Raw genomic sequence first — 17,186 nt, 5'->3', positions numbered from 1 at the left:
AGGAGCCCAGGAGCCCAGGAGCCAGGGCTTAGCTTCCTGGCTATTTTCAACTCTTCTTAGTGAAGACCAGCATTGCCAGCCCACTGACCCCAGTAGGGTCACCCCTGCCCACTGAGAACCAGCACCCTCCCACCCCCCACCAGAGTTCCCTGGAGGAACCAGCTACCTCTAGTGGGAGACACTGAGTAAAGGCAGAGGGGCCCCTCCTTTCTCAGGTGCCCTGTGCTAGTGTTGGGCAGCTCTAGGGTTGGAAACTGCTTTCCCCACTGAGCTGAAGGCTGCCTCCCGGGATATGCACCCACTGGTCCCCATTCAGCCCTGGGAGCCACTCGGATCAAGTCTGGCTGTATCCCGAGGGCGACCAGGACAGCCCTGTGAGTGGCAGGTCCCCTCCTGGAACACTGCTTCGCCAGCCCATCACCCCAGTCCTGTGGACTGCTCCTCCCTCACCTGGTTTCTATGTGGACCCACCATCCTTGCCCTCCTGGACCCCTAAACTGGCCCACGTGTTTTGTTGTAGAATGGGGGCCAGGACTGGACATGTGGTTTGATTGCTAAGGACCCAGCTAGAGGCTCATCGTGCGGTAGACTCTGTATTTTATCGTGTGTGTGTATATATATATATATATATATATATATATATATATATATATATATACACATACACACACACATACACACGATATATATATATTAAGTGGACACTATATGAATATATATGCATATATGTACATACATATATGTGCACACATTGTATGTGTATATATACACATATGCATACATATGTGTATACATATATGTATGTATACACATGTGCATGTACGTATACATATGTGCATGTATGTATACATATGTATGTATGTATACATGTGTGTATGTATACATATGTGTATGTATGCAAATGTGTATATGTGTATGTATACATTGCGTATGCATGTGCTTATGTATACATGTGTATGTATGTATATATGTGTATGTATACATATATGTATGTGTATATATGTACACATATGTGTATGTATGCATATATGTATGTACACATGTGTATGTATGCATATATGTATACACATGTGTATGTATGCATGTGTATACATATGTGTATGTATACATGTGTATGCACGTATACATATATGTGCATGCATGTATACATGTGTGTATACATGGATGTGTATGTATACATAGATGTGTGTGTACGTGTGCATGTATACATGTGTGTATGTATACGTGTGTGTATGTATACATATACGTATGTATACATATACGTGTATGTATACATATACGTGTATGTATACATATACGTGTATGCATGTATACATATACATGTGTATGCATGTATACATATACATGTGTATGCATGTATACATATACATGTGTATGCATGTATACATATACATGTGTATGCATGTATACATATACATGTGTATGCATGTATACATATATGTGTATGTATGTATTTAGTAGACATTGTACTTCTGATGTGGATAAGGTGACGAAGCTAAAAAATCACACTAACCTATGGCATTATGTTTAGATGGAGCAAAGTAACTAAAAATTGCCTCAACAATCCTGCAACTCCAGATCTTCAATTTACACTGAACACCGTACACAATTGTTCTGGGCCCATCTTTCTAATGTATTGAAATAATAGGGACTGCATCCCCTGCTTCCATCCCCTGTTCATTCCTTCTGTGGTCCACCCACTGGGAGGGAGCTCTCAAGGGGGAAGCTAGAAGAAGTTTTAAAAAGACAGGAAAGTCTAGAGAAAGAACCAGTCAACAAGCGAAAAATTATTATTTTTTTCCTACCACGACTCTTACCCAAATTTGGCTGTTTCTTAGTGGAGAAATGTGGGACATGAGAATTGGGCTGGGAACAAGGAACCCTCACATGGATCGTCAGGCTGGAGGAGTAGGTGGGCACCATACTTCCTTGGAGAAAACAGAAGCAAGCATAAGACACTGTGGAAATGAAAGGAATAAACTTATTCGTGTTTAAGAGCTAGAGCCTTCCTTTTGGCTTGGGCCTGATCTCTCGGATAGCTGGGAACAGTGTCCCCGCTCATGTTTGGGGTGTGCTCCCCAGATACACACATGCATACCTGGCTCTCAGGGCAAGTTGCAGGTTGGCAAGTCCTGGTCAAATGCAGTGTGACTGCAGCCTCTCGAGGAGGCTCAGACTCTTGTGTTTGCAGGGATGTGCTAAGCCAGGTGCATGTGATGCCTGCCAAGCAAGGTGGAGGGTCTAGGGGTTGCTGAGTCCAGCAGCAATGGCGACTGCCACCTCCCCCATACGGGGTCTCAGCCTCTGGCTGGAGCCTTCTTTCGGTGGAGAATCGGCCTGCTCTGTGCCCCCAACGTGTTTCAGTCATGGCACCCTCAAGGGCACAGACCATGTTGGGGTAACATGTGCCCAGTTCTTAGCACAATGCCTGGCCTGTAGCAGTTCAGAAGCAGCAGTGGCTGAGAACCAGGAAGCCCTGGAGCAGAGGGAGTGAGGGTCAACCTGGCTCCACACTCTGTAGAGTCACCACGGCTCTCAGAGTGTCACTTTCCCATCACAAAAGGGGGACCGATGGTTGTCAGCTCCCAGGGCAATGCTGAGGACTCAGCAAAGGAACCATACAGGGAGACGTGACCTGCTGGAACAGAGATGCTCCATGTGCATTAACTATCACTCTTTAGTCCAGCGAGGCGTGGGTGAAGATGGCAGAAGAATGAATGAAAGACTAGCGAGACGCACCAAGAACAGAGGTGCGCTGCCGGGGGGTGACCCTTGGGGATGGGAGGGCCGAGGCTGATTTCTCTAGCGGGCTCAGCCTCACCCTTCACTCCTTCACTCCTCACTGAACTTCCTTGGCCATAAAATGCCCCTTCCACCTGAGGGAGCCAGGAGGCTTGACACGTGAGCAAAGCCACACACACTCCTCCATCGTCTTCCTAGGTCTTTCACACAGGCCGATGTCCTCCCTGCCCTTTCTGTTTTCATCTCCAAATACATGCACACAAGGTCAAGCTTACAAGCAGCTAAGGAGAAAACCTGAAGAATGGTATCTGCTCGTAGAGTAGCTAGTGACACGGAGTGCACAATCAAACCTCCCGCAGGAGTCTCCTCATTACGACCTGAACGTGGTTATACACGGAAGGGTGAAGGTGCCCCACCCCATGGAACACAGTTCACACAGAGCTGTCACCAGTGCCAGCACCACCACCCTACACTCAAGAGAGGCTGCCCGGCCACCATCAGACAAGCGTCAGAGCCAGGAGAATGTGCCTGGGCTGCTGGACAACTGGGGTGTGGACTGGGCACCCCAGGGAGGGAGGAACACAGAGATGGCTAAATGGCAGCGAGCTGCATGGCCAGAGGGCATGCTTACTCTCTGGTGCTATTTTATGGCAACAGCTCTAAGTGCCACTTTGGTACCTGATACTCTTTATTTCTTATTGGGAGAGAATGACATACCTGCAAAGAAGGCTGAGAAATACTCTGGAAGATGAGACACACAGAAGCCACGGAGAAAAAGGGATTAAGTGATGGAGTCAAAAGCGAGAAGCCTCAGTCATGTTCCTGATAAGGACGGAAGGTATTTGGGCAGACAGCCAAGCCCACATTGATTGACACAGGGCAGTAACAGGAGAGATTTCTTCACAGACAGAACTGTTTTCCAAAGCGGGCTGCAGAGGCCTCCGGTGGGGAGGGGGCACTGGGAACACTTTCCCTGGCCACTGCCTTGTAAACTTCTGGGGACTTCTTTCATTTGGAACTCCCACTACACAAGGCTAAGGTTTTCCACAGCCAAGGCTTGGCAAGCCCTTGCTTAAGGAAGAGGGACCAGAACCACAAAGCTGGCATGTGGGTGAAAACGGCGCCTCTGGCCTAGATCCCCGGGCACTCTGATGAGACCCCACAGCTGGCTCCACTCCCCCACCCCATCCCACTCTCCCCATGCTGTGAGCTGGGGCCGTCTGGGTGAGGAAAGCGCTGTGGTTCTGGCTCAGGGTCTGGCACAGCCAAGGACTCACCCTGTCCAAATGCCCCCCAGAATAGTGGCTCCCTACCAGGCGAACTTTAGCTTCAGTAGTTGTTAAGCTCCAAAACACTCACCTCCATCTAGGACAAGAAAAGGACCCAGTGGGAGGGTGATGTCCCGGAGCTCATAATGATTGTTTTCAGTATTTGGATCAGCAGAGAGGATTGGATATGGAAAGGAGAAAATCCCCTAGAAAGTTGTTAGGTAAATCAGGGATAAAATCCCCCGTCCTCGTGATGAATCAGGACAGCCAGTGCCCACAGCAGTTAGAACGCGGCCTCCTGCATCAGGCAAACCCGGGTCTGCTTACCTGGGCGAACCATTGCACCTCTCCACCTGGGCGTGGTGACAGTCCATGCCTAACCCACGGGGATCCCTGTGAGGAGCAAGGCTCTGGGGCAGAGGGGCCACCCCAAGCCGCCTGGAAGTGTGCCTGCCTGTTAGCCACCAGTCATACCTTTCACACACAGCACCCGCAAGCATGCAGGAGACAGATCTGGGAGGTACCACACCCAAGATCACCTTTCTCCCCCATCAGTGTGTCATTGACTTGTTCTCGCCCCAATCCCAGGCAAGTGGGGAAATGTGTTTTTTTTTGCCATGAATGCAGACTGGAGGAGAATGTGTGAGGCTTGCGGAGTCGCAAGGCCCCATGGCCCTCCCGGGTCTGCCCTGCTTCCTCTCAGCCTGATGCTTGGTGACTCCTCTCACTGTTGGGGGCTGAGCCTGGGTCCCTGGGGAGGATGGTGACACACGGGCCACACAGGAAGGACTCAGAACCTTCCAGGCTCCGTCCTGGGGGCCTGCAATCTTCTTGCCCCTTGCACGTGGCAGAGTTAACTCAATTTTGGTGACCAGGCCTCATCTGATTTAGTCAGTAAACTGGATGCGTTTGCTCAGAATGACCCGGCCACCAAGACTTTTCCATATGACTGGCCTGACTTTTGAAAGATGTCCCTAGTATAATGTCCCATGGACCACGGGAAGACGTTGTTCAAACTCGAGGCCTTTTTTTTGGGGGGGGGGTTGGAGTCTCGCTCTGTCACCCAGGCTGGAGTGCAGTGGTGCAATCTTGGCTCACTGCAACCTCTGCCTCCCGGGTTCAAGCTATTCTCCTGCTCAGCCTCCTGAGTAGCTGGGACTACAGGTGTCCACCATCACACCCAGCTAATTTTTGTATTTTTAGTAGAGATGGGGTTTCACCATATTGGCCAGGCTGGTCTCAATCTCCTGGCCTTGTGATCCGCCTGCGTCGGCCTCCCAAAGTGCTGGGATTACAGGCGTGAGCCACTGCGCCTGGCCAAAATCGAGGCTCTTTAGGGAGCAGAGCGTGGGGAAAGACAATGAAAGTCGAATATGGAACCTGATCAAGGAAGCACCAAACAGAAACAGACATTCACTCAATGAAGTTAAATTTGCCTAAGAAGGACCTCACCGGACTCTAAACACAACTGCAGTAATGGGAAGGTCTCATAAACCCCGTGAAGCTCAGTGCAGGTTCAATTCCCTGTGAGTTGCAGGGAAATGCAGATTCTCTTTGGAGAAGCTTGGAAGTTTTTTGTGGGTGTTTTGTTTTGCATAAGGCTGGGAAGCTCATTGCTCCATCTTTTTCTTCCAGAGCCTGTAGCAGAGACATCCCGCAGGGGATCAGCTTGGCTTAGTGGCTGGATCTGAGTGGAACGGGCTCTCACATGCCATGTGTGCAGTAGTGCTTGCCAGCCCCATATACTCGGCCAGGGCCATGCTGGCTCCCACTGTCATAAGACCACTTACCATGCTCTTTCCTGATCCCCAGGGATGGCCAGCTACTGAAAAGCCAATCAAGCATCAACCTGAGGGCTGTTGAACCCAGGGAGATACTGGAACCAGATGCACTTCAACTAGAGTCACTCCAAAAAGCCACTTTGAATCACATCTCTAAGGCAAGGTCCAGGTCCCTGGAGGTTCTGTCAGTCAGTCCTACATGCTATTCTGTCCTTCTGGATGGAGAAAAGAAACTCTTCTCAGTCAACACTATTCCTCTAGAGACCTGGAGCGGCCACTGCAGCCTCCCCTAGACCCGGCTCAACAGCTGCCTTTTCCCATCATGTATCAGACAACAGGTGGCTGCCATTCTAGAAACAGAGCGCTACAATGGTGCAGTTATTCTCTCATGACTGGGGAATGCAGCCACCCACTGCCTGTCAGAACAGCACCTCTTCCTGCTCATTTGGAATGACACACGACACAAACTAGAAGAAAAGAGGGAAAACCACCAGGCTGGAAGGCAGGCCTGCTAGTGTCTTCAATGAAACAGGCACCTCAAATACAACTGCACTCATACAACTGCAACATCAAGACATATTTCTATTAGCCAAAGCTCAAAAAACCTTCTTTTATAAACTGCTCAGTGGTTTGAGACACCAAGAACACTTAATATCATATACACCAGATTATATAATTAAAAAAATCAAGTCTTTAAAAAAGTAGACCGTATTTTTGTTCCTTGACCTTGTTTTTTTCCTTGATACAGGGTCTGGCTCTGTCACCCACGCTGGAGTGCAGTGGCTCGAGATCCTCCCACCTCAGCCTCCCAAGTAGCTGGGACTACAGGCATGCGCCACCACACCTAATTCTTGTAGTTTTTGTAGAAATGGGCTTTCGCCATGTTGCCAATGCTGGTCTCAAACTCCTGGACTCAAGCTTCAGCCTGCAAAATCCGCCCGCTTCAGCCTCCAAAAGTGCTGGGATTACAGGCATGAGCCACCACACCCTGCCTGTTCCCTGACCTTTTAAACGAATTCACGTATTAACAGAGAATCAACATCTAAATAGACTTTTATTTTTATTTTACTTGTTTGGACAGAAAGGAAAATTCATTGGCTTTCATTAGAGTCTCCTTAAGTGTTGGAAACACATTAAACTCAGAAATAGTGGACCTTGTAGAAAAGCATCACAAATTAAAAATATATTTCTCCATGTGGTAAAAGTGCTTTCAATCCAATTAAAGGGCACGGCAAGGGTGTTTGGAAACACAATCTAAAATGTGGCCTGCAATCGTGTCATCAAATTCCAACCACAGGGCGGGGGAGTCACCGTGATCTAGAGCACAGGGACCACGTGGGGCCCGGAGCATGCGGACAGCAACACTCGCAATAACTGAGTGAGCACAAGGAACACAGTCCCATAGCCTGAGTAGAATAGATTCTGCATTTGTAAAAAATGAGGTGGTTACATCAACTGGGTTGAAGGGGGACTGGGTAATCCCAGAAATTCCTTGTTTCTGGTCTGTGGGGATGGTCAGATCCGCCCACCACTCTGGCACCGAGGCTTCCCTGGAGACACATAAACCTGGGTTGGGAAAGTGCCCAGATCTGCCTGGGGGACACACAAGCCTCGCTGCCAGGGCCAGGCATGCAGCCTCCCCAGTCCTGCAGTCAGCAACCACCTCCGGCCCTCGTGTCAAATCACACCTGACCAGGGTTGTCACCACAGTCCCGTTTTGGGGTTTTTCCAAGGCCAGCCCTGTTGTTCTGAGGGGCCACTCTGAGAAGGCAAACACTGCCAGGGTCACTCACTACACACAGAGGAAAGACAATGAGCAAATGGCCATCGTAGAGAATTTGGTTGTGTGTTTCAGCAATGCTACTTATTTTTCAAGACAAGTAATTCTGCCAATGATGACATCTGCGACAAAGCTTAGGGCCCGCGGGCTCCCCATGGGCCTCGTGGAGAGCAACCACGTCTGTTCGGAAGCCAGCGGCCCTTCCAGCCCTGCCACAGGCCAGAACACAGAACTGTGATCATGCAAGGAGCCGTGACTGAGGCCGGGGTCGGCGTTGGGGGTGGAGAGGAGGGGACATCTGCCTTTTACATTAGATCTGAAGCAACAGTAAGAAAATAACCTGAAGATATATTTAAAAATAAAAAATAGCATCATCCTTCACTACAAGTTTTTGGCATTTCCCTTTCTCCCCTGCCCACCAGCTAAGCAGAGGGAATGAACAGGAATGCCTCGTTTTTCACAATGGGCACCCACGCCGCATTTCACTACTGTACACCCAGGATGTGTGTCTTCTTCTGACACCGGTTCAAAGGTGCTCGCATGAGGCAAATGCTGGAAAACCCTCCGGCCTCCCCTGACACCCGAGCCATTGTAACCATGCAGGGCGTCTTTGCTTTCTTCAAGTCATGAATTTGAACCACGTCCCAGATTGCTGTAGATCTTTAGGAAGCAGGCGTCTCTCTTAGAGCATGCTCCAGCTTATTCTGCCACGGGGGCCTTCCTTCGCAGTCACCAGTCCACGCTGCCTCGCAAGCTCCATGGATGTCATGAGAGAATCTGCCCTTGAGAACGTGGGTGTAGGTGCTCACCACGCCGGCGGCACTGTTTCTCGAGGGAGGACATGCTCTTCTTGGAATGCAAATGAGGACAGCAACCGTCCTCTGACCAGGTCCGTCCTGTCCCTCCAGAGGCCCTGTGCATCCCTCCCAGGCAGCAAGCCACACACCAGGCCATGTCCGGGTCTCTGATGGGCAAGTTGGAACGGCAGGCTCTCCTCCTCCTCTCACCCCTCCCCTGACCGAGTCCTGCACCCCCAGCATCAGTGGGTCGGAGAGGCGTCCTCCAAGCCCAGCAGCTCTCTGACGAGTCTCTCCCCAAACTGCGCCCGGCTGTACCTCTTCACGTGGTAGGCGTCTGACATTTTGTACAGGATGTAGGCATTGTTGATGGCGATGCTGATGGCGAACCAGAACACCTGCTGCCAGGTCTTGTTTGGTTTATGAGAAATGAAATACCTGAGGACAGAGGGAATAAGAACGGCTGACCCGATGGTTCATGGCACCCGGAGGAGATGCATCCCAAAGGCCCCCCTCACCACGGCCCGTGTGACGCTGCAGGTTCGTCCCTGACAGAAGCAGGAGGGCTGTGGGGGCAGGAGTCAGGCTTGGGATGTTAGGTGAGTTCTAGCTGGGGGTTTTGTCACAACAAACTTCACTTAAGACCAAGGAAGTGAAAACAACAAGGTTGCTGGAGGAGACCCCGAAAGCCAGGTGCCAGGTGTGCTGGGGTGGCGCACAGTCCCAGAGTAGACAGGCGCCTGCCAGCCCCTCCAGCTTCCCTGCTTGCTGAATGCTCCTTGCAAGGCTGTGTTCTGCACGTGTTGTGCAGCTGACACTCCTCCAAGGCCAAGCTCTTCCTCAGCTCCAGGCCCCTGCAGGGCATTCCCCTGTTCCCGAGTGTACCTTTGCCATCCCTACCATCCCTGCAGATGAAGGTACAGAGGTCGCCCCTCCGGGAAGCCCACCCAGACCCTGAGGACACTGGCCTTCTTGGGAGCACCAGTCTCAGGCCTCACTGCACTGAGTTCTCCATTTGTGAGTTTGCCTCTGCACCCTGTATAAAGTATGGGAGGATCGGTATCCTCAATATCTCACTATGACTGAAATGCCCAGCACAGAGCAGGCACCACAGACATCTACTCCACAAATGCCAGCTGCTTTAGAACAACCTCATAGAACACAGCAAGGTGCCGGTACACAGTAGGTGCTCAGTGAACTAAATGCCAATGTCTCTGTAACAACCTCATGGAATTTAGCAAGGTGCCGAGCACATAGTAGGTGTTCAAGAAAGACTTGTTCAATGAATCCCTAAGGAGTGGGGCCACCTTTCACACACAGGCTGAGTTTTCCAGAGAGAACCAGGTCCTTGTTTTTCCCTCTTTATCACGAAAAAGGCCAGGAAGTACAGGTTACCCTCAAAGAGGGTTCAGTCAATATCCGATTTTGAGTTAGTCCAACCCTGTTCTAAGTGGTACGGCTCAATCCCAGTAATTTACTAGTTTCAATGTTCAACAGCCATCATTTTTTGAGTTCCCATCATGGTGGCTATAGTGGCACGAGGTCAGGGGTGGCATCGTGGGTGTCTGGACGTCCGCACATTGTGGATCTTGTCTATGCTGTGTGTAAACTATGCATACTATGTGTATATTGAATATGAGACCACATCTGGTGATCTAAACAGGCATCCATATTTGAGAAAATTAAGGCACCCGTGCTAGAACACATGTGACTTGGGGTAGAAGTGCCCAAGCTGATGCCCAGTGTGTTAGGGATGTGGGGAAGGAGGACAGCAATTCAGGATAGAGGACTGGGGTAAGCGATGCCAACAGCTGGGGTTTGAGCTCACTGCTGAGGGACAGCTCGGTTCAGGTAAGCAAAGGAAAGGGTGCCTCTGGGCACAGGGAATGTGAACCCAGCATTGGGAGAGTGGAGGACGCAGAGTACCTGGGCAGAGGACTTCCAGGTAAAGCCAGGTGTGCACAGGCAAGGCCCAGAAGCCCAGGCTGAGGGCAGGATCTTACCTCCCAGGGTCTTCGTCCTGCAGTTCTTACACTGGGGAAACTAGTGATCATCTGCCAATACATCTATTCCGAGATGGCACAACTACGAGAGCCCTTCTGTCACGGAGGCGCCCGGCCACTTACTTGCTGTATTTGTCATCGTATCTGCAGATGTAGCTCAGGTGAGCGGCAAACGCCTCCACGGCCAAGGGGCATGGGATCTCCCCACTCTTCCTTTTGATGATGACTCCTGAAGGTGAGAGACAAGATAAGCCCCTTCCTCAGCACCTCCTCCTAATGCCAATTTATAAATGTGCCTATCTTCATCCAGCTTAGCTGCCCCCGACTTAATAAAGAGCAGAGGAGGAGGAGGAGGGGAGGGAGAGTTGAAGAACAATCAGCACCAACCACCAGATGCTTCAGAGGGATTGAGGAAAGCATCAGTCAGGTGAGCGCCATGGTATGCGCTGGCCCAGACACAGCACCCCAAGTCATGGGGTTCATAGGCCTGTAGGACCCTGGCAGGCCTGAAAGGGCTCTAAGCAGCACGGGAAAGGGTGCTGCATCCGACTGGGCCTTGAAAGAGTGAAATCGGGGACAGGACTCACTCTTCCCTCCCTCCCCCTTCTGCCAGGCTGGGTGAGGGGTGCTAGGAAGAAGAGGTGGTGGCTGAGGTCAGATAGCACCATGGAGCCCTTTCCACCTGCCTTCAGCAAAGCCAAAGGGTGTCGGCAACTCGTCACCCCACATAGGGTGACTGCAGAGTCACCCCGCACAGAGCACTAGACCTCACTCCTCCCATCTAAGCTGTGGTTTTGCATCCTTTAATAAATCCCCCGATAAGTGTATGAGATGATGGATATGCTAATTACCCTGATCTGATCACCATACATTATATGTATCAGAACATCACTATGTGCCCCGTGAAAATGTATAATTATTGTTTGTCAATTTAAAAAAGCAAAAGGAGGCTGGCGCAGTGGCTCACACCTGTAATCCCAGCACTTTGCGAGGCCAAGGCGGAGGGATTACCTGAGGTCAGTAGTTTGAGATTAGCCTGGCCAACATGGCAAAACCCCATCTCTACTAAAAATACTAAAATTAGCTGGGCACGGTGGCAGGCGCGTGTAATTCCAGCTACTCAGGAGCCTGAGGCAGGAGAATCACTTGAACCTGGGAGGCGGAGGTTGCAGTTTGCTGAGATCGCTGCCATCGTACTCCAGCCTGGGTGACAAGAGCGAAACTCCATCTCAAAATGAAATAAAAAATAAAAAAGCAAAAGGGTGAATTATTGTCATTATTTTTGTAGATATGAGGTCTTGCTCTGTCACTCAGGCTGAAGTGCAGTGTCATGATCATAGCTCACTGCAGCTTAAAATTCCTGGGCTCAAAGGATACTCCCACCTCAGCCACCCAAGGAGCTGGGACCACAGGTACATGCCACCATGCCCAGCTAATTAAAACAATTTTTTAAAATAGAGACTCACCATGTTGCCTAGGTCTCACCATGTTGCCTAGGCTGGTCTCAAACTCCCGGCCTTATGTGATCCTCTGCCTGGGCCTCCCAAAACTCTGGGATTACGTGTGCGAACCTCCACGCTCAGCCAAAAGGAATTAGAGGCTCAGAAGAAGGAGGCGGCTGTCCTTTTCAACCCTCCCATCCCCCAGCTCCATCCTTTCATGCCTCCTCGAACTTTGGGGGCCCTACACCCTCAAACACCTTTTCCTCTACTAAGTACAACTGGGAATGTATCCCGGGGCACTGCGAAGGTCATGGCAAGATAAACAAATCCTACTGGCAGGGCCTGAGAAACACACGGAGACCCATGAGCCCTCCTTGCCCCGCCGCCAAGCCACTGCTGGCCATTCTGGCTTCCCAGGCCTGCCGTATGCGCCACCCACCGCAGACAACACGGAAGATGAGAAGGACGCGTTCTTCCTAACAGCCGCGGCCATTCAAGCGTGGTTGGAGTTGACCTACCGTTTCCTTGAACTGGCCTTCCCTCACAGCAGCAAGGGACTATGGGCACAGTGCCATTTTTCTGTATTTTTTTAAGGGATTGGCTCACAGGATTGTGAAATTTCAGCAATACTTAAATGGACAAGGTCAAAGTCAAACGGGCATGTCCTTTGCAGGTCCACAGGAGCTTCATCTGGAGCCAGCCCCCTCCCACCCCCACAACTCTCACTGAGGGACCGTGGCTGAGGAGACCAGGGTCGCGCAGATCTGCTTACATACACTGAGCCGGACTCTTTCCTTCTTTCCTCAGAAACAGCAGCATTTCACACGGAAGAAACACTGGCCAGCTTGTGGGAAATTGAGCTGCCAAGGCCTGCCCCAGAGATGCAGGACCGGGGAAGGGGCCCCGGCAACACGTTTCCTAAAGCTCTCCAAAGGCCAGAAAACCACGGCGGCCCCCACACTGGAGCTTCCTCCTGGCTGGAAGACTATGGCCTCCTTCACTTGCTTATGGAGCCCCTCCTCTTGAGAGATGTTCTGCTGTCGGGAGCCCGCAGTGGGGGCATTCTCCAGGGCTCAGCGCACCAGGCGCCAGGGAGGGCGTGCGGGCCTGCAGTGCCCAAGAACTGCCGTCTCTCTCCAACACCCTTCCTGAGGGTTCCTGTCCCCGGCCCCTTATCTCAGCTGCCTCTGCCTCCAAGACCGAGTGGGAGGAACCCCTTTTCACACTCAGGGCCCCAGCATGTGGCCAGTGCAGGTCTCCCATCTCCAGCTATGTTTTGATTTGCCTGACCTCCAATGACAACCTTCTCTGGGTCATAGGAGGCTCTGGCCTCTTTAGGGTTCCACGTGGATGTGAGCAGGTGAGATCATCCCTATAAAGAAATGGAAATCTCCTTAGTTCTCTTCCTGGAACTCAGGATGCCCCGCTCTGAGTCATTAGTGTCTCCGGTGAGTCAGGGCCGCTCTCAGAAGATCTCGGAGTGTCCCATAGCCCCATCCCCGTAGCCACCGACCTTGCAGCTTTTCACCTCCTAATTTCAGCCCAATAAGAGCAGAGGCTCCTGGACTGTCACTGTCCCAATCTACCTCGCCACGGGACATGGGAGACCTTTTTTTAACTCTTCATTTCTTCCCCATTCTTTTTTATAATTTTAAATTTAACATGGGGATTTCAGCTTGAAACTGAGCTGTTTCCACACCAGAGCTGCATCCTCTCCTTGAGCATTTCCCCAGTTTATAAATCAGATCACCCTCCTCTCCCTATGATATTTTGGATTCTGAGATAGTACCAAGCTGAAAAAAGGCAAGGCAGCTGTCCTGTGACACCTTCTGATTGCTAACATTGGCAATATTAGCAAGAGGGAATCTGATAGTGACTGTCTTAACTGAGTGAATCACTGAGAACGGTGTGTATGTCATGCACAGGTTCGTGGTGGACGCTGTATTCAGAGCTACATGGGTCTGCACACATGTCTATCTTCTCCACGTCTGTCTCTGTGATGCTCAAGATCGACATGGCCCTGTCTTCCCATTCTAATAGCTGTTCTGTCTTAACACCTTCCTCGGCTGTTAGTGGCTTGACTGACATTCCTGCTACCCTTCTGCAAATTTAAGTGAATCAATCAAGACCTGACTCATATTCATATGCAGACATTCTGCATTCTCATTAGTCTTAGTGAATCTGAATCCTAAATGGGCAGACTCCAGGAGGAAGATGACAGACCCAAGGTGGATTTCGGAAGGAAAGCAAAAGGGTTTGGCTCACAATGGGAATATCCCTTGGCATGTGACAGCATTTAACAGTTTTTTTTTTTTTTTTTTTTCTTCTTGAGACAGTCTCGCTCTGTTGCTCAGACTGAAGTGCAGTGTCACGATCTTGGCTCACTGCAGCCTCTACCTCCTGGGCTCAAGTGATCCTCCTGCCTCTGTGCCCCACCAACCCCCACCCCCAGTAGCTGGGACTACTAAAGCTACGCCATGCCCAGCTAATTTTTTTGGGGGGGTGGTATTTTTTGCAGAGATGGGGTCCTGCCATGTTGCTCAGACTGGTCTCAAACGCCTGGACTCAAGTGATCCTCCCAACTTGGCATCCAAAAGTGCTGGGATTATAGGCATGAGCCATTGTGCCTGGCCTGCATTTAACTTTTTAAAAAGCCTGTACATATGCTCACACTCTGTGACAAAAAGGTTCATGTTTCCTTAGAATCTGGAGTAAAAAATAATAAACCAATTCCTAAAATGTTCATACCTAGTTACATATTTCCTAAAATTGGCAATTCTGCTCAACTTCAACCAGAGTATATACGGTCATAATAGAGCAGAATATAACATAGAGCTGAGAAGCAGTCTTTAGAATATATGATGTTTCAGTTTATCATCTGATAAGTATATATACATATATTTGAGACAGAGTCTTGCTCTGTTGGCCAGGCTGGAGTGCAGTGGCACAATCTTGGCTCACTGCAACCTCTGTCTCCCAGGTTCAAGAGATTCTCCTGCCTCAGCCTCTTGAGTAGCTCGGATTATAGGCATGAGCCACCACACCTGGCCATGAGTGAGATTTAAAATAAATAGGAAAAGGATGAATTATTCAATAAATGGTTTAGGCACAGAGGTGCAGCTGCTGGGTCAACCCAGCCTGGCCACTAAACAACAACAACAAAATAGTAGAGGCCCACTTGATGCCACACATCAAAATAAATTTGAAGTGGATTATGATAAAGAGCACAAAATTACACCATAAAACAGCCAGGTGAACTTATACTTATCTGGCCTTGGGACAGAGGAGAGACCTAAAGCATGAGAGCACAGAAGACATCAACAGATCCGCCTATGAAGAAATGAAAACATTTTTTTATCTTAAATAATACTAATCATAAATAAAAACAAAAGGAAATGAAATACAGAAAACAATGTGCTATAGGCACAAAACTTCAAGTGAATGAGAACATGACAAATATCTCAAAAGGAAAATTGTAAGGAACATAAAGAAATCACTCGAAATTAGCCAGTCAACACATGGAGAGATGTGCAACCTCTCCAGCAGTCAGAGTGATTGATATTTAAAATCTGGGGGCATCTTCACCTGTCAGAATGACAAATAAGAAATACAAAAGTAGTGCTGGTAAAGCTGCAGGCATCTGTGCCCGCTGCGACGGTAGAGAAGTACAGCCTGCGGCAACACATCACCAGAAACCTTGACATCGTCCCACCCTTTGACCCAGCACTTCTGCTTTTGGATTTATCCACAGGAAATGATCAAAGATGTGCCCAAATGTTTATGTATGAAGACATCACTATATCATTATTAATACTGTGAAAAAGGGGATCATTGATGGGGCACTGGCTGAAGAAATTATGGCACATCCAAAGGGAAGGAATACTGGGTACAGAAGATGATCTCTCTTCATGAGAAAAAGAACTCTAAGATGTGAACCCCAAAACAGATTTCCTGGGGAGGAGCAGCTATGAACCTAACCTTCCCCCAGGCAATTTCCTGCTCATTCCAGCTACATGCAGGTCTGTGCCCACCTGAAGCACCCACCTGAAGTGCTCACTGAGCGAGTGTGAACTTCCCTGGGAGTGCTTTCTAGAGGTACTGGGGGAGGGGACCAGGGCCCCTGGAGCGGGGAGTAGGGGCTACAGTGATGCTAGGATCCTGAACTTTATGATGTAAAATAGAATACTTTGGATCCAGAAATTGTAAGTACATTAAACACGAACACTAAATTTCAACAGATTTAAAAATCAATTGCCCATCAATATCCTCCTTACATGCTCCTTTGGTGTCTGCTTTAAGAGCTCCAACCCTTAAAATTAGCCTTTTAACATTTGTCATCTTAAATCCTGAGAGGATTTTGAACCTTTCCAGTCGCATTCTTTTCTCTTCATTATCTCCTTTCACTGAGCTCAGATGAATTTGATGTCCTGCCTTGAGATACCTTTTCAGAGGTCATCACTTAAAATAATTTGGTGGGGCTGGGCATGGTGGCTCATGCCTGTAAACCCAGCACTTTGGGAGGCTGAGGCTAGAGGGTCGCTTGAGGCCAGGAGTTTGAGACCAGCCTGGGCAACATAGTGAGACCCTGTCTCACAAAAAATACAAAAAAACATTAGCCAGGTGCAGTGGTATGCACCTGAGTCCAAGCTACTTGGGAGGCTGAGGTGGAGATTTGTTTGTGCTCAGGAATTCAAGGCTGCAGTGAGCTATGATAGCACCACTGCACTTCAGCCTGGGTGACAGAGCAACACCCTGTCCCAAAAATACATAAATAAACAAAATAATTTGGTAGGAAGCAGTTCCTGCACCTGACTCACAAACATGTTCCCTGGAAATTCCCTCGTCCTGCATCAAGACCCTCATCAGTGGAGTCTGGAAGTTCAACCCAAACTCTAGCCTTCAGCTTGCAAGGCCAATTCCAAGCCTTTCTTTTCCTTCTTCATCTCCTTTCTTCTTCCTCTGCTTCCTCTTCCTCTTCTTTGTTCTTCCTCCTCCTCCTTCTTTTTTTTTTTTTTTTCTCATGGTAGATGGGGGTCTTTCTATGTTGCCCAGGCTGGTCTTGAACTCCTTGGCTCAAGCGATGTCCTGCCACAGCCCCTTGAGTAGCTGGGATTCCAGGTGGGTGCCACCATGCCTGGCTCAAACCTTTCTTCAACTGATCCCAGACACAGCACTCAAGAGCACAGCTTCCTGCAGCCTTCTACATCCAAATCGAGTATTGACACCCATCTGCTGGGGTCCCTTGATCGCAATCTCCACTGAGGCGTGATGCAACTTAAGCTGGCGGGAGGTGAAGGATGGGAATAAACTAGCAACATACATTAAACATAGATGCACAAACTGCACCGCAGAAACATACACACCACACACACA

The 17,186-nt window shown here is 49.5% G+C and overlaps 1 protein-coding gene across 4 annotated transcripts in view; it reads right to left on the bottom strand.

The window, feature by feature from the left end:
- Positions 1 to 6,815: 6,815 nt before the first annotated feature.
- PGBD5 (piggyBac transposable element derived 5) overlaps positions 6,816 to 17,186 on the bottom strand; it is a 104,765-nt gene continuing 94,394 nt past the window's right edge. For 2 of the 4 annotated variants that reach the window (XM_024239917.2, XM_054561736.1), the window contains exons 6-7: positions 10,495 to 10,600; positions 6,817 to 8,806 (exon numbers count right to left, since the gene is read on the bottom strand). In XM_024239917.2, coding sequence (XP_024095685.1) covers positions 8,611 to 8,806; positions 10,495 to 10,600 — 302 coding nt within the window. In that variant the 3' untranslated portion in view covers positions 6,817 to 8,610. Of the gene's footprint in view, positions 8,807 to 10,494; positions 10,601 to 14,100; positions 15,144 to 17,186 lie in introns of those variants that run through there. The other 2 variants (XM_054561715.1, XM_054561727.1) reach the window with 2 other exon arrangements.

The sequence above is a fragment of the Pongo abelii genome, chromosome 1 (genome assembly GCF_028885655.2).
Source record: "Pongo abelii isolate AG06213 chromosome 1, NHGRI_mPonAbe1-v2.0_pri, whole genome shotgun sequence".
In the NCBI taxonomy this organism is placed as follows: domain Eukaryota; kingdom Metazoa; phylum Chordata; class Mammalia; order Primates; family Hominidae; genus Pongo; species Pongo abelii.
The sequence above is the reverse complement of the archived record's forward strand: the minus strand, read 5'-3'. Positions and strand labels throughout refer to the sequence as shown.